The 17,973-nt window shown below is 44.3% G+C and overlaps 1 protein-coding gene across 1 annotated transcript in view; it reads left to right on the top strand.

Moving 5' to 3' along the window:
• Nucleotides 1–317: 317 nt before the first annotated feature.
• TRIM29 (tripartite motif containing 29) overlaps nt 318–17,973 on the top strand; it is a 53,731-nt gene continuing 36,075 nt past the window's right edge. The window contains exon 1 of the mRNA XM_044666399.1: nt 318–1,121. Coding sequence (XP_044522334.1) covers nt 318–1,121 — 804 coding nt within the window. The remainder of the gene's footprint in view (nt 1,122–17,973) is intronic.

Genomic DNA, 17,973 nt, shown 5'->3' with positions numbered 1-17,973 from the left:
TGGTTATTGAGTTATGGAAAATAATTAAACTGGAAAAAATGTCTTCTTTTCACAAACCAGGTGAGGTCTGAATGTTCGGGGTGTGGTCCTGGCCATGTAATTAGGCGCTCAGCTGGCATAGCTGAGTCGTCCGCTCCTCCCTCCTTCGATCAGGTCTGCTCCTGTTGCTGAGGTTGGGGCCGCCCCTCCTCCCTCCGGGCCCTGCAGGTGTGTCTCCAGGTTGCCTGGCTCCGTTCTCCACTCCGTTCCCAGACTCGGACCTGATCAGTCACCCCGCGCTAGAGCTCCAGTCCGTCCCACCCCCGAGTACAGAGAGAATGGAAACTCCAGAGGGCACAAGGAGCAACGGGGCCAGCCCCGAGGCCAGGGATGCCCGCAGCCCCCTGGGAACCAACGGCAGTGTAGAGAACGGCGGTAAGGTGGAAGCCAAGGAGAGCAAGGGCACCAATGGGCATGCCGGGGAAGGCGCCGAGAATAAAAACCCGGGGAGCCCCCTGAAGCATGGGGAGGGAAGGAGCGCCTTGTTTTCTGGCAACGACTGGAGGAAACCCATCATCCAGTTTGTGGAGTCTGTAGACGACAAGAACTCCAATTACTTCAGCATCGACTCCGCTGACAAGAGGTCACCTTATGCGGGTCTCCAGTTGGGGGGCTCTAAGAAGCCCCCCGTAACCTTTGCAGAAAAGGGGGAGCTGCGCAAGTCCATGTTCTCCGAGTCCAGAAAGCCTGTGGTGTCCATCATGGAACCTGGGGAGGTAAGAAGGAACAGCTACCCCCGAGGGGGAGAATCGGGCGCTCTCCTCCGCAACAAGTCGAATTCAGAAGAGATCCTGTGTGACTCGTGCATCGGCAACAAGCAGAAGGCGGTGAAATCGTGCCTGGTGTGCCAGGCCTCCTTCTGCGACCTGCACCTCAAGCCCCACCTGGAAGGAGCCGCTTTCCGGGACCACCAGCTGCTCGACCCCATCAGGGACTTTGAAGCCCGGAAGTGCCCCCTGCATGGCAAGACCATGGAGCTCTTCTGCCAGACAGACCAGACCTGCATCTGCTATCTCTGCATGTTCCAAGAGCACAAGAACCACAGTACGGTGACTGTGGAGGAGGCCAAAGCCGAAAAGGAGGTAACCCATCGCTCAGTCCCCCAAACCTCACCTGTGCCCCCATTTGCTCTTTTCCCATCCCCCTTTCAGACCGCTGGAGGAGTGGGGGACTCCTTTTTCCCAGGCCGCCTCTGGCTCGACCTTCCCCCCACCCCAGCTTGTGGGACATAACGGTGTTGGCTAATGGTAGCGGGCTAGAATGTTTCTCTCCCTGCCTCAAGCTTGGGTACTCTTCGTTATTCCCAAAAACCTCGGAGAGGCAAGATGAGGAGGAAGGGGTCGTTTCTCGGCCATGGAAGGTAAGGGTCTTAGCCAATGTCCTGGAGAAAATCCACACTAGAAAGAACACCATGTGGGTGTACAGCTCTGCTAGTCTCTATACTGGGATTTTTTTTTTTTCCCCCCTGTGGGGGTAGGGGTGGGGTAAAAAGAGGAAAAAGAGGAGGGAGGAGAAGGGTGGAGGAGATTGGAAAGATTCCTGTATTTGAGTCAGAGGACTTAAGTTTCAAACACAGTTCTTTGAATTACTACATGTATAACTTTAAAGAAATGACTTCACTTTCCTGTATGGAATTCATCTTCTCTAGAAAGATGAGAATGGACTCTTAAAAAAAAAATTGAGGGGGCAGCTGGGTAGCTCAGTGGATTGAGAACCAGGCCTAGAGAAGGGAGGTCCTAGGTTCAAATCTGACCTCAGGCACTTCCCAGCTGTATGACCCTGGCCAAGTCACTTGACCCCCATTGCCTAGCCCTTACTACTTTTCTGCCTTGGAGCCAATACACAGCATTGACTCCAAGACGGAAGGTAAGGGTTAAAAAAAAAAAAATTGAAACCCTCACCTTCCATCTTGGAATCCATACTGTGTATTTGTTCCAAGAAAGAAGATCGATAGGGGCTAGCCAATGGGGATTAAGTGACTTTCCCAGGATCCTAGGGCTGAGAAGTGTCCGAAGCCACATTTGAACCCAGGATGTTTTTAGTCTCTAGGTTTGACTCTCTATCCACTGAGCCTTCTAACTGCCCCTTAGACTACATCTTCTTTAAGATCCTTTCTAACTCTAAATCCTAAGATCCTGTGCTTTTTGACTAATTTTAAGGAAAATAGACCTGAATAGGGTGATACTAGATGGGGGCAAGGGGTGTTTTTGGTAGTCTGGGTCCTTCTCGGTAGAATCCAAGGTCTCTCTAGGTAGCATAGACTCTTTGTCTTAGAATTTCCCAAGGATGAGGCAGCTAGTATCAGAACCAATACACAATATTTATCCTGAGTCAGATGGTAAGAGTTTAAAAAAAATTTCCCCAAGGATCTTATTTATCATTATATGTGACTCTCAGTGATGTGTGTAAGTGAGAAGCTTGGGAATCCACTTCACTTTAAGGCTGGACTGGCAATGCCTCTCTTCCTTTTCTTTCCCTGCCTTCCCCAGCATTATTCTGTCTTAACTTTCAGGGATTCCTCCATTTTCCCTGTCCCTTCCTACCATGGGATGAACAGAGAAATAGGAATCATTAACTCACAGGAGCAGACATTTAGAATTGGAGGGGACCTTCGACAACATCTGGTCCAAATTCCCTCATTTTACAGATAAGGAAACTAAGGCCAAGAGGAGACTTTGACTAAGGTCACACAGGTATTAAGTGGCAGGGTAGGATTTGAAGCCATGACCTTTGTCTCCAAATCCAGAATGCTTCCTATTGCCCCACACTGCCTCTTAATAATAATAATCTTTTATCATTGTGTAACACTTCACAAGTTTACAAGGGACTTTTATAAACACGGTCTTATTTGATCCTCACACAACCCTGGTAGTTAGGCATGGTAGATATGATTATCTTCATTTATAGGTGAGGAAAATGAGGCAGAGAGGATAGTTAAATGAGTTGCCTCTGGTCAGACAGTTAGCAGATGGGGTTAGATTTGAAACTTAAATTTAGGTTGAGAACCAGACCTAAAGTCCTGGGTTCAAATCTGACCTCAGATACTTCCTGGCTGGGTGATCCAGGGCAAGTCATTTCACCCTCATTGCCTAGCCCTTACTGTTCTTCTGCCTTGGAACCAATATAAAACACCAATTCTAAGACAGAAAGTAAAGGCTTAAAAAGAAAAACAACAACAAAAACTTAGGTCATGTGATTCTAAGTCTAGTGCTCTGTCCAATGCACCATTTTTTGGACATAGAGACAAATGATCTCTGTTCTGTCTCTGAAATAGCCTTTACCCCAGGATACTGAGGAGTCTGAGATCCAGGAAAGGGAGCATCCCTAAACTCACAAAACCCTCAGCTCCTTTCTGTTTCTTTTATCCTCCTCCTAGGCCTTCCAGCATGTCCTCAACATGAGTGGGCAGGCATCTGTCCATGCTACTGGCATCCTGGGTTAAGGATACTTTAGTTTTCCCTGATTTGGGGTGACTTTTCCCATGGTTCTGTCCTGACTTCTTCATTAGCTGAGAAGCTTCTCAGGGCATGAATCATGTCCTCTTCCCTCTGGGTCTTCCCTTAGTGCCCGTGACCTGGGGAAGTATCAATGGTAGTGATCAAGTTCAAGAAATGAGTTTCATCTAATCCAACTCCATCATTTTATGGATAAGGAAACAGACCCAGAGAGGGGAAGGGCTTATTCAAAGTCACATAGGTCATCATTACTAGAGGGGAGAACTGAACCCAGTTCCTTTGACCCTAAATCCAATGTTCACTGGTCTGCTGCAGCATGCTCCACTCCAAGGCCACTTAACAGCTGCTTTTAACAAAGCTCAAGAGGGCTCTGGAGAAGCTCTTGGCTCCATTTTAAAAGTCTCTAGATTTAGTCCTGGCCCTGGTCTCAGACTGCAGGTCCTGTCTCAGCCCAATGAATCATACTTCAATGTACAACAACTCAGATAACCCACTAGAGGCCTGGAATTGCTGTAATCCCTATGTGCATTCCTTCGCTTTTGTGTATAGATAATAATAACTAATACTTATAAAGTGCTTTCAAACTTTCAAGACATTTTATGCATACGATTTCATTTGATTCTCACAATATCCTTTTGAGGTAAGTACAATTATTGTCTCCATTTTGTAGATGAGGAAACTGAGTCTGAGAGAAGTTGAGTGACTTATCCAGGTTACAACTATTATGAGGCAGGGTTGGAACTCCGATCTTCCATGCTCCAAGTCTATCTATTGTACCCACCCAGCTAGATTTCTGAGAGTTACTTGATCATAGAGATTTAGACCTGAGAAGGACCTTAGAAATAATTTAATCCATTTAACCCTATGCCCCAAGTCATTTCTCCAAGAGAGTCAATAGTGGAATAGGCATCTAACAAACCTATTTCTTGAACTTGGTCACTACCATTGCGTAATAGACACTATGGGAAGACCCAAAGGGAAGAGGACATGATCCTTGTCCTGAGAAGCTTCTCAGCTCATGAAAAAGTCAGGACAGATCCATGGGATAAGTCCCCCCAAATGAGGGGAAAAAAGTCTCAAAGCAGCATGCTGGTACATGGAGAGAAGCCTGCTCACTCATGTTGAGGACATGCCAGAAGGTCTAGGAGGAGTAGAGCTAGTTGGGCCTAGGATGGGAAGGTCTCTTGGAAGAAAAATTCCAAAACAAACTTCACACACCTCATCTTGAATCCCCCAAGGTCCTCCTCCTAGCAGAAAAGTAGAGCAGAAAGATTTAGGATACATGGGTCCTTCTGACAAGTCGTGGGACTGTGGGCAAGTCATTGATCTCTTTATATGAATAACTCTTTTTAGTCCTAAGATTTTCCAATTTTTAGAGTCTCATGACATTTGGAAAAACAGAGTTAGCATAGTAGGTGCTCTCAGTAGAATGAGTTTAAATTGTGGGCAGCACAGTCACCAATCCAGAAAAGAAACCTTCCCTTGTACACAATTAGTTACCAGACTACAGCTGGTCTGCACCAGTTCAGGGTTCCCTTCATCTGTGTCCCTCCGCTTTCTGCTCTCCCTGAAAACCTCTGCAACTTGGAACTACCTGGGAGGTGTCAACATTTGTAAGTGCTTCAAAGAATTTCTTTTTTTCCATTAGAAAGATATTTTATTTTCCCAGTTACATGTAACAACAAATTTCTACACACATTTTCTGAGATTATAGGACCCAAATTGTCTCCCTCCCTTTTTTGCCTCTTCCCTCCTGGAGCTGGCAAGCAATTCAATCTGGGTTATACATGTATTATCATGCAAAACATATTTCCATATTGATCATTCTCCAAAGAATTTATGAATCGGAAAGAATGTCCAATTTGTACCTGTAAGAAATCCCCTCAACCATATCCCTGAGAAATGGTTGTCCAGTCTCTGCTGAAACACCCCCTATTGGCTCAAAGCATTTATTAAACACCTATTATGTGCCAGGAACCGTGCTAAGTGCTTTATAATTAGTATCTCATTTGATCTTCGCAACAAATCTATGAGGTAGATGCCCTCATTAACTCCATTTTACAGATGAGGAAACTGAGGCAGACAGAGGCTAAGACCAATAGAGATCATTCAAGTCCATCTTCCTTGTTTTACAGTTGAGGAAAATGAGACACTAAGTGTGGTTAAATGACTCATCCAAGATCATACAACTTGTAAGTGTCCGAAGCCAGAGTCAAATTCGAGTCTTCCTAACAGCAGACCTAGTACTCTAACTCTTGTGCTGCTTATCTGCCATAAAGCTACTTCCTGGGTTAGACTCCCATTAAAAGCCATTTCTTGATTTCAGAGAGACTCGGAGCCAGAAGGAGGAAATTTGGTAATCTTAAGACCAACCCTCTTTATTTTGGGCAAGAAGAACCCTGGAGAAGTGAATGACTCATGGGAGGTCACATAGGTGGCTGGCCACTAGGAATGGAGTTTCTAATGGGTCCAGAATCCTGGTCTCCTGACTGTTGGCACCTCTGCCTGTGCACTCTCTGGGGGTGCACTGAGCTGGGCACTGTGGGGGCTGCTCCTTGCCTTTGGGCTACTCCTAGTCTAGTGAGGACAGGGCATACTTCCATGCATGTGTGCGTGCCCAAACACGCACCATCTTAAAGAACACATCCCCAGAGAAAAGCAGCTCCGAATGACTATAGCATTCCCTGAACAGATGCCTGTAGAGGGGATGTGGGAGCCTGGAGTGACGGAGAAGACACTTCAGTGCCATACAAAGAATGCTCAATGTGAAATCTGAAGAGCTGGTTTGAGACCCTGATCTGTCATTTACTATTAGGGGAACTTTGGGCAAGTCATTAACTTCAGGGGCAGCATGGTGTGTGGATACAATGATGGTGTTGACCCTGGTAAAATCTTGCCTTGGCTGATTAGCTGTATGACTTTGGGCAAGTCATTTAACTACACTTTATGCCTCATTTTACTCAGGTGTAAAAATTTAAGTTGGACTTGAATGATCCTTATTAACCCTTCCAGCTCTTAAATCTATTGTCCTATGATGTCTTCTCTGAGCCTCAGTTTCCTTAGCAGTAAATTTTAATTCAAACTAAAAGATATTTACTAAAGACTTATTATATTTTTCTGGGGCTGGGGAGGGTGAAGCTAGGTGGCTCAGTGGATAGAGAGCCAAGCCTGGAATCAGGGAGACACCCTGAGTTCAAATCTGGCCTCAGGTACTAAGACCCTGGGTAAGTCACTTAATCCTATTTACCTCAATTTCCTCATCTGTCAAGTGAAATGGAGAAGTAAATGGCAAACCACTCACGGATCTTGGCCAAGAAGAGTTGGACATGACTAAAAGACAACTGAACAACAACAGACTCTACTCGGTGCTAGTAATACAAAGATAAGACATGAAACAAACTGTGAAGGTTCTTGCTTATCTTCTTCTACTGGGAGACTGGAGGAGAGAGGACACATATGCTGTTAAATTTAATACAAAATAGGGAAGAAAGGGGCAAAGGAGAGAGTAGCCAGAGAGCTTCAGGAATTCCTGAGGAGGGATAGAGTCCTGACTGCTAAGTTGGGGAGAGAATTCAGAAAGGGTTTCCCAGAGAAGGTGACAGAGAAGTTGTGTCTGAAAAGAAGGTAAGGATTCTGAGAGGCAGAGGTATAAGGTGTGAAGGAAAACGTCTCAGGCTCTGGGCAAATGCTCAAAGGCTGGAGATGGAATGTCAACTTCAGGAGGAAATGAGATAGATTTGGAAAGGGAGATTGGAACTCAGCTGTAAAAGGTCTTGAAGGCCAGACTTGAGGAGTTTGTATTTTATCCCAGATGCAATAGGGAGCCACAGAAGGTTTTAGATGATAAAAATACTTAAACTTCTTCCTGCTTAGGGCAGTCATGCAGAAAGCCTGTTCTGAAACATGACATAAATTATCTATTTACTATGATCATTTTTATGAGGGATGAGTCTTTCTCTATTCATCTCAAATGCCTATAGGGGCTGCCTTCTATGGGGACAGCAAAGCAGAGGACCAAAGAAATGGGATAGTTTTAAGACTTTTCTGTCTGTTTTTTCCTTGGACCTTTGAGTACTTCCCATTGGGATCATTTTTCTTGACTTAAGTCATTGTTTTCAGAAATGCACATCAGTTATCTGGGAAGGACACCTTCATGGTCATCCTTTGGAATGGTTTTTAGAGCTAGAAGGATTTCAATGATCTAGTTGATCATTTTACAAATGAGGGAACTGAGACCCAAAGGCAAGGTAAATGATGTACTCAAAATCATTACTATGTAGGAGGTAGGGGATAGCTAGATGGGTAAAGAGCCAGGCTTAGAGATGGGAGGTTCTGGATTCAAATCTGGCTTCAGACACTTCTTAGCTAGGTGACCCCGGGCAAGTCACTTAACCTTCATTTCCTAACCTTTACTACTTGTCTGCCTCAGAACCAATACATAGTATGGATTCTAAGACAGAAGATAAGGGTTTAAAAAGAAACTAGATGGTAGAACCAGGATTTGAACCAGGTCCTTTGGCCACAAATCCAAAGTTCTTTCTACTGTGCAAAACTCCGTCTATTGTCACCCTTGTGTAGATTAATTTCTCACATTAGCCCTTTCACAGAATGAGGCCCTGAGAGGATGGAATATAGAGTTGCAAAGTCTTAGCAGGGGTCTTAATGTCTGTAGGGTTTGTAGCTGATGCTGGCACTACTGATCAGGCAGTGGTGGGATGAGGAGCTGATAGATCAGGATGCCAGCTGAGGCTGGAGTAGAGGAGGCCATTCATAAAGGGATGTGGGGCATGCCACTGACCTCATAATTGTGCCTAGGGCCAGTCAGCCTCGTTGGAATGTCAGAGGTGGCAGACATCATGAAAGGAGTTTGTGGGTGGAGGAAAGAAAGCAAAAGAGAAGGCCTGTCTTCTTCCTGACTCTCCCGAGGACCCAAACATCAACCTCTGCACATGGGCTTTTGTTTGGGCCCTTGGACCAAAACTGGTTCATCAGGCCTATTAGCAAAGGGCATAGATGAGGTAACTGCAGAACCATCTCAACTGTGTGAGTCTGTAAATAAGGCCAGGGCTCTCCCTGGACTCAGGGTGAATGTATATCTTAAGGATCTCAATGTCTCTGAGTCAGGGATGTTTGGGGAGAGGCTACTTGGTAGGGGTAAACACATTAGCCTATGAGAATAATAAAGAGTAGGATGTTGACTAATCCACCCAATAGTATCACAGAATCTCAGGATTGGAAGGAGTGTCAGAGGCCAAGTTTAATCAGGAATCTTCCTACTGTCTAGCTACCAGTGGTCATCTGGCACTGTCTGGAAAACTTCCAGTGAGTGAGAATTTAGTACCTCTGAAAGTTGCCTATCTCAACTTTGGAGAGATATAATTGTTAGCAAGTTTTTCCCTTTATTGAGCCCGAATCTACTGCTGAGAAATTTCTCCCATCTGCTTCTACTTCCGACCTTTGGGACTGAGCAAAACAAATCTCTCTTCTACCTGGTAGCCCTTCGAAAACTGAAAGTTGACCATCAAGTCCCCTCTGCCCTAAACTAGCCAATTCTTCTGTCCTCACCAAACATTAACAGTTCCTTTGACTGACTCTTGGAAGGTATGCTCTTTATGCCCTTTACCATAATGGCTACCCTCCTCTGAATATATGCCAGCTTCTCATTATCTGTCTCAAACGGTGGCATTCAGAACTAGATACAATACTCCAGGTTTTGCCCTATTGGGACAGAATTCAGTGGGACTATCTCTTTGGTGCTAAACACCATACTTCTTAATCTTAGCTGGGGGCAGCTAGATGGCACAGAAGATAGAGTCCCAGGCCTGGAGTCAGGAGGTCCTGGGTTCAAATCTGGCCTCAGACACTTCCTAGCTCTGTGAACCTGGGCAAGTTACTTAACCCCATTTGCCTAGCTCTTGCCCTTCTATCTTAGTAGAAAGGAAGAAAGAAAGAAAGGAAGGAAGGAAGGAAGGAAGGAAGGAAGGAAGGAAGGAAGGAAGGAAGGAAGGAAGAGAGGAAGAAAGAGAGGAAGAAAGAGAGGAAGGAAGAGAAAGAAAGGAAGGAAACACTTCTTAGCTCTGTGACCCTGAGCAAGTCACTTAACCCCATTTGCCTAGCTCTTGCCCTTCTATCTTAGTAGAAAGGAAGAAAGAAAGAAAGAAAGAAAGAAAGAAAGAAAGAAAGGAAGAAAGAAAGAAAGAAAGAAAGAGAGAAAGAAAGAGAGAAAGAAAGAGAGAAAGAAAGAGAGAAGGAAGGAAGGAAGGAAGGGAGGAAGGAAGGACAGAGGGTTTGAGAAGAACCCATCATGTTCCTCTGTCTATTCCCTTTCTCTCTTTAAGTAAGCTAGGTAGCAAGGTGGGGAGACACTCTTGAACCTGGACTTAGGAAGACCCAAATTCATCTTGCCTCAGAAACTTATTAGCTTTGTGACCTTGGGCATGTCATTTAATCCTTTTCAGCCTCAGTTTCCTTAACTATGAAAACAATATCTACCTCAGAGTTGCTGTGGTCAAATAAGATAGTATCTGTAAAATACTTTGCCAGCCTTACAGCCTAATATAACTGTTAGCTGTTATTATGATCCTAAGGGCCATATAGGCCTTAGCATCATTGGATTTAGGGGGAAAGGGAATAAACATTTATGAAATACTTACTATGTACCAGGCACTGTGATAAGCACTTTACAAATATTACCTCATTTAATCCTCACAAAAACCACATAGGTAAGTGCTATTATTATCTTCACTTTACAGTTGAGGAAACTGAGGCAAACAGAGGTGAGGTGGTTTGCCCAAGGTCACGCAGCTAGGAGATTTCTGAGACCGATTTAGACTCAGGTTCTTCTGACTCAAAGTCCAGAGGTCTGCACCTCCTCGCTGCCTCAATGGATGCTACAAGCCATCCCACTAAACCTCTTATGTCATAAATGAGGAAACTGAGAGCCTAAGAATTGATTTGCCCAAGATGGTATGTAGGAGAACCAAGATTTGAATTCAAATCCTCTGACTCTAAGTCCAAGTGTTCTTTGCACTATACTACATCGCCTTCTGTCTAACCAGTATCCTCACTGCGGAAACCTACCAGTAGAGGAGTTCTCAGAATTTAAGCAAGTTCAGGGCACCTTCCCAGGGCAGACCAGCTGTCTATTTTGCATCCCAGCCTACTTGGCGTAATAAAATGGGCAGCTCAGCACTGACTCAGGCTCCTGTTACCAAACTCAAAATCCAGAGTTGAACCAGCTGGGGCTGTGTTGGTTGCCAAAAACGTGTGGTGTGCTTTGGCTATCCTCTTTGGACTCTGGACTCTCCTGGCTCATGCAAAGCTTCTCATTTTAGTTTGCCAGGACCCCCTGGGACCAAATGAGCTCCCTGTCTGCCCTCTTGGTTTCAGTTGTTCCATTTAATTAATCTCCCTTTTACTTTGCTGGGCTCTGTGGCAACCCATTGCTCAATTCTTTTGCCAAGGCCCAGCTCTCCAGCCACTGGCAATGGTCTGTGAGAGGTCCTTTATCTTCTGAAGCAATGATGCCGAAAAAAGTTACTGTTTGGACCCAGCTCTTAATGGACCCTCACCTTAATGGGACTTCCCCCATAGGAAGAAGGACTTTGGCAAGAGGGGAAAAATCCCTCTCCCTCAAGGTTTTGCTAGATTTGTTAAATATTAAAAGTGGGTAAAATGTTAAAGGCCATCTAGTCTAATCCCTCATTCTTGAAATTAGGGAAGAAATATAACTCTGGAATGGGAAGCTATATGAAGAAAATTTAACAATTTATTAATGTATTTTTAAATTAAAGTAATGTATTGTTTATTATTTATACCAATTATTTATTGTATGTATAATTATTTTTGTTATATGTAGCTTATTAATTTAAATAATGATTTATTACTTATTAACCATCTGCTATGTGCAGGACACTATGTTAGGCATTAGAGACATAAAGAAAAAAAAATGAAATGGTTCCTATTCCCAAGGACAAGCTATAGAAAAACATTATAGAGAATGGACACATTTAACCAGAAAGTAAATAAAGTCACTTTAAGATGAGACAGTCTTAAAAGTTATGGGGTGAGAGGAAAAATCAGGAAAGGGTTCATGGCAACTGAGCTATGCATTAAAGCAAGCTAGAGATTCTTCTAGAGGGAGGAGAGAGTGGACTGCATTTCAGACATGGGGGCCCATCTCATCTCTGAAGAGCACCTCAAGAAGTCCTGTTTCTAATAAGTGAACAGTAAAACTTGGTCTCAGATGCCCAGAGCACCAGACAGGAGGTGAGAGCTAGAAGGTTGAATGTAGCAAGTAGGAAGTGGAAATGACATGAAATGGCTCCCATGAGTCATCTCAAAGTCAAGGACTGGAAAGATCGCATGGTATGGCAAGACTTGTAGATTAGGATTCTTCAAGAACCTGGGTTCTAGTCCTAACTCTGTGTCGATTGGCTGTGGGATCTGCAGCATATAACATCATCTCTCTGGTGCTTGTTCTCCAGCTGTTCAATGAAGGAAGTGGACTAAGTGATCGTGAAGATCCCTTCCCATTCTTGGCATTCTGGGACTCTCGTCCTCTGTAGCAAACTGAGAGGCTGGAAGGCTTCAATGTGGGTGGCCTGGTATCATGGTTGTGTTAGAATCTTAGATTGGAAGGGGCCTTAGTCAATCAATAAATATTTGTTGAGCACCCACTTAGGTGCCAAGCCCTGGGCTAAATGCTGGGGCTAGAAAGAAAGACAAAAGTCCCTGTCCTCAAGAAGTTGTCCATTTGTTTTTCAGTCATATCTGACTCTTCATGGCCCCATTTGTGGTTTTCTTAGCAAATATACTTGAGGGGTTTGCTATTTTCTTCTCCAGCTCACTTTAAATTTGAGGAAACTGAGGCAAAGAAGGTTAGGTGACTTGCCCAGGGTTGCACAGCCACCTAAGTGTCTGAGGCCAGATTTGAACTCAGGAAGACAAATTCTTCCAGACTTTAGACCCAGCATTCTATCAACTGTAAAACCTCCCTGAAGACTGATGGAGGAAGATACCATATAAAGATAAGCTGAAGGGGGAAGAGATAGTACCCAGGTAAGGGGCATGATGGAGTCCTGCAGTGGGTTAGGAGATGATGGAGTTGGCTGCCCTGGGAAATTGTCTATTCCAGCACCTTCATTTTACAGCGGAGGGACCTGGGGACCAGAGTGACTTGTCTAAGGTAACACACTTAGTTTGTGTCAGAGTCAGGATTAGAATTTGGGTCCCCAGACTTCCCAGTCCAGGGCTCTTTCTACTGTACCAGAGTTGACTTTCCTGGTAGTGGGATGCCTAGAAGGAAAAAGGATGATGAGAGACCAGGGGAACAGATGAGTGCTTAATCTAGGGGACATCAAATATCCATATGAAACTGAAAGCTGTATTCAGTGTGTTGCATGCTTATTCAGATAACTACCAATTACCTAGAAGTAGAGGCTTCAATTATCTAGTTCATTTGATTATCGTCGACAGCCTCTAAGATCTCTTCCAGATCTAACATTTTATGAGTCTGTGTGGGTAATTTGGGCCTGGAGGGGGACATACAAGTACCTAATCACCACTTCCTTTTGGGAAGCATTGGCTCTAGTGGAGTCCCTCTGCCTCTGGCTGGACTCCATAGTTGGTCAAGGCATCCCTGTGTATTCAGGTCTGTCTTTTGCAGGAGAGGTTCTGTTCCTGTCCCAGGGTTCCAGACAGGTTTGGGCTACCCAAATGGAAAAGGCTGGATACAGTGGCATAGGAAGGGTTCTGAGCCTGCCATTTAGAGTCAATCCCAAGTAGTGGAAAAGCAAGAGGCAGCCAGACAAGTGTGGGAGAGAGAGGAAACAAAGAAAGTATTTAGGGACAGGCCTGGGCAGGGAGAAGGGAATTGAGCTGGGAGTAGGAGGAAATCAGCACAGAGGTGTAGGTAGGGGTGGGACTGTGGGAGCAGGTGAGGCACAGAGGCCCCAGCCTGACATCAGGGGGATCCAGCCTAGCCTCTAAGAGAAGGGGGATGGGGGAGACTGCTTCAGATGGAAGTGGGGAAAAAAGCAAGATCATTAGTGGGGAAGAAGGGTGGGGACAATCTTAGGATCATAGATTAAAAAAAAAAATTCTTACCCTCCATCTTTGAATCAATACTGTGTATTGGTTCCAAGGCAGAAGAGCAGTAAGGGCTAGGCTATGGGAATTAAGTGACTTGCCCAAGGTCACACAGCTAGGAAGTGTCTGAGGCCAGATTTGACCCCAGGTTCTTCTGTCTGTAAGTCTTGCTTTCAATCCACTGAACCTCCTAGCTGCCCCTCCCCGAATTAAAGACTTAGAATTGCAAGAGACCTCAGAGAGTTGGGCAGAATTTAGTTTCAGGAAGGGAGAAAAAAATGATTTAGGAGGAATAGAAATGGGATCCAGAAGGGAAGTGTCAAGGTTAGGTAGGATAAAATTAATTTAGACCAGACACTTTAGTCTTTGGAGACTTAAGAAAATGAGAGGACTGGAATAGATTAGTTCTAATGTCTCAGAGATCTAAGGTCCTACAGTCCTAAAGATAATAAGGGGATGAAGAGAGAATAAAGAACCAAAGACCAGAGGGCAGTGGGAAAAACAGAGAGCAAAGTAATAATCAGCTCCAAGAGGGTCTGTAAACTCGGTGTGACTCAAAGAGGCAACAGGTTGGAGACCCAGAATAGTACATTCTAGGACAGATGGGTGGAGGTCCTGCGAATGAGAGATTCCTGGGAACTGAAAGATCAGCTGGCTGGATTAGAGCAAGAGGCTGGGCCAATAGAGGAGAAAGAGCAAGGCTTGGTGGAGGTTGGAGTCCAAGGAGGAGAAAGCTGAAAACTGAGGGTGATGATGAAAGGGCAATGTTTTAGGGAAAGGGGAGATGGATGGGGGCAGGAGAGGTAGGAAGAGAGGGTGAAGGAGAACTCTCTTCCTAGAGTGAAGGCTGAAAGAACTGAAGTTTATTGGGAGAGGGGGGACAGGACATTAAAGATGGAGGTGAAAGGAAACTCTCAACTCACCTTTTCCTCAGAGAAAAAGGGATGATAGCCTTTGTTTCTAGAAAAGGAAGAGGTGGAGGAGGAGGAGGAAGAAGGAGAGAAGCAAAAGATAATTTGTAAATGTGTGAGGGCAGGGTTCAGAAGAGGAGACAAGCTAGTTGTCCGCTGATCTAGGCAGAGGAATCAGTCAGGGAAGAGAGGAGAAGTTGTTGGAGAAGGCAATAGGAGGCCTCTTGATTCCTCCAGGGCACTATTAGTGAGTCATTGAGAGGGACTTTTCTTCCAAAGATGGTTGTTCAAGATTAAAACTGGGTGGGAGAGAGAGCTAAGGACATAAAGCTAATAATAGAGAACAGCCTTTGGAGGGAATGTCTTCTTATAATACTTCCCCACCATGTCTCTTTTGGAATGAAGAGACTATAGAGGGGTAAGTGGGGATTGGGTTTGGATGACAACAAGGGAAGGAGGTAGCTCCCAGATGCCATCATCAATCCTTGTGCTGACTTGTTTGGGACCAGAAAAAGCTGGGTTGAAGTTATAAAACATGTTGAAGTCTCAGAGAGGTTGTATTTCTTTTGTTGTATTTCTTTTATAAGCGATAATCTATGCTCACCTAGCATTTTGAGGGGTGCTCCATTTTCAGAGAAATGTGAGTAGTTGGTTTTCCAAAATGGAGCGTGGATTTTTCCCTGGGATTGGGAGTAAGAGAGAGGGTTCGTAGGAATGAAATGTTTCTTTCTCCAGAGGATATCAGGGAATAACAGAGATGGCCCAAGACTTGGAACCAGGAAGACTTGGATTCAAATTCTGTGTGACTTTTTGATCTCTCTGTACCTAAGTTTCCTTATCCATTACAATGAGTTAGGCCAGTTGATCTCTAAGATTTCCAGTTTCAAAGAGGCTACAATCCCTCTTCAGGAGCAATGGAAAGAGCATTGGAATTGGAGCCTTGGCTTTGACCTTCACAAGCCTTGTGACCTTGGGCAAGTCACTAGTTATCTGAGTGTCAGTTTTCTTCTCTATTAAATGAGAATAATTACAATATGAATAATTCCAATTATGATAAATTTACCTACCTCATGAAGCTGGGCTGAGCAAAGTATCATTGTTGTATAGATAGGAGTGATTCTTGCTGCCCCCTTTGGGTGGAGTCCCTGGCGGATAGGTCCTCATTGTGCCAGCCCTCCATGACTTCATAGAGAAAACAAACCCTTCTGCCTCTAGATTGGGTTAGGAAGTCTCACCTTGAGTAGGAAGGACTCCAACTCCACCCTCAAGCTCATGCTTAGTTCAGAATTTCCCTAATGACAGGAGAATCACTAGGAATACATTTTTCTGTCCTTTGACCACCATTCTTCTACATGGGAGTGGTAGTGAAAAGATGGAGTGTTTCTCTTAATTTTTAGACTAATTCAGGTCTACCATCTGCTTGAGTCTCTCCAACTCATAGTACTATCCATGATAAATAAATATTGATGGATAAATATATTTGTATAAATAAATATTTATAAATATATCTATATAGAGAGCCAGAGACAGTCAGAGAGACAGAGGCAGAGCAAGACAGAGAGACAGAGTTGGACTCTCAGAAAGCCTTTTAGAAGTAATCTGGTCTACACCCAACTCACACTTTATGGATGACAAAACAGAGGTCCAGAGGAGATATGATTTGCCCAGGGTCACATTGGTAGAGTTATTAGCCCAGGTCTCTTGACTACTAGTCTGGGACTGTTCCTAATTTCTCTCAACCTTGAACTGCCTTCTGTCCAATGGATAAATTTTTTTTTTTACTTTCATGTCCAACTGGGTGGGACCATTTCTAGATCAGGATTAGACAGAGAAGTCTAAGATCTCCTGGAAAGACTAAGAGGCCAAAATAATCCTTGGCTTTTCCAGGAGGTCTTGGACCTCCCTGTCTAATCCAAGAGATGGAAGTCTTGATTACTTTTTCCACTTTCCTGCCATGATGCTTCTTTCCTGGGAATGCCAGTGGTGGTTAGGCTATATTTCTTTCTTGTTTTTCCTTTAGGCTGATTTAATCTATGTTTTAGCCAAACTAGCCTTCTTCTTGTTCCCTACATGCACCATTCCCTCTCTAGCTTCAGTCCCTTTGCCCAAGGTCTCTTCCTCACCTCTGCCTCTTAAAATCCCAATGCCCTTCAAGTGCTAGCTCAATTTACCACTTCTAGCAAGATATCTTACTTGACTCCCTAATAGTTAGTGCTCCCTTTTGCACCTTCCCCCTACTAATTTGTATTTATTTTTTGAATCTACTTCTCTGTAGAGTATTGTAAGCTTCTTGAGGGCAAGGACCATTTCTTGCTTGTCTTTGTGACCATTTCTTGCTTGTCTTTGTGTCTCCTAGAACAGAGCCTAGTACACTGAAAGGGCTTTTTTCCATGTCCCCTTTTCCACGTCCCTTCCTGTCCCTTCCTCCAATTGCAATCTAAATTTGCTTAGCACTGCCCAGTGGGTGGTCAGTAGCTTTTGAAGTTGACACTCACTTTTAGCAAGTGGCTTGTGTGACCTTCCCTACTTAGTGTTAAGTAGGGGTGTTTTCAGTTTTTGTTGATTAATTAAAAAATAGGCAAGGGGAAAGTTAATCCTATCTTCACACTAAATATGTGACCCTAGGCAAGTCATTTAACCCCTATTTCCTAGACATTACTATTTTTGTCTTGAATCCAATACATAGTAAGGGCTAGGCAATGGGGATTAAGTGACTTGCCCAGAGTCACACAGTTAGAAAGTGTCTGAGGCCAGATGTGAATCTAGGACCTTCCATCTCAATCCATGAACCACCTAGCTGCTCTACTCTTATAATAATTTTTCCTGAGAAGAAAACTGAGGCTCAGAGAAGCCAAGGACTTGTCTGTAGTACAAAACTATCAGAGCTAGGGTTTGAATCAATGTTTCCTGATTGCAAATTCAACAGGCTTCCTAAGACAGAAGCTGGGGAAAGGGTAGAGAGATAAGATAATCTGCCGAGTAATCTATGGTTTCCTGATTGGATAACCACTTTTCTCTTCCCCACTAGTTTTCCCAGCCCCCTGGGCTCTTTCTTCCTTGAGAAAGCCCAAAGGAGCTTCAGCCACAGTCAAATCTCTTCTCTCTGATCTCTATCCATAATTGGCCTGTTAGCTTCGACTCCTGTCATTTGTGGGTAGGAGTCTCGATCCCAGGCTGAGTCTAATGGCTCTGTGCTGGCCAAGGGCCAACTAGCATTCCTAGTGGTTTTTGACTTCTTTCATTTTCTGGTTCTCTTGGCACCTTGGCAAAGGACATGGAGTAGGGATAGGGGAGGGAAGATGGCGGCCCTAAATACCCAGATTCAAATTATGTCTACACTTTTGCAGAACTTGGGGGAGTCAGGGTTCTTCTAGGGACCTTGTTTTCTTCATCTACCAAAAATGGGCCATTCACATTCTCTCCCCACCTTCTTTCTTGGGTCAGCACAAGGATAAATGCTTTGAGATTCCCATGGAAGA

Source organism: Gracilinanus agilis, chromosome 3 (assembly GCF_016433145.1).
Source record: "Gracilinanus agilis isolate LMUSP501 chromosome 3, AgileGrace, whole genome shotgun sequence".
In the NCBI taxonomy this organism is placed as follows: domain Eukaryota; kingdom Metazoa; phylum Chordata; class Mammalia; order Didelphimorphia; family Didelphidae; genus Gracilinanus; species Gracilinanus agilis.
The sequence above is the reverse complement of the archived record's forward strand: the minus strand, read 5'-3'. Positions and strand labels throughout refer to the sequence as shown.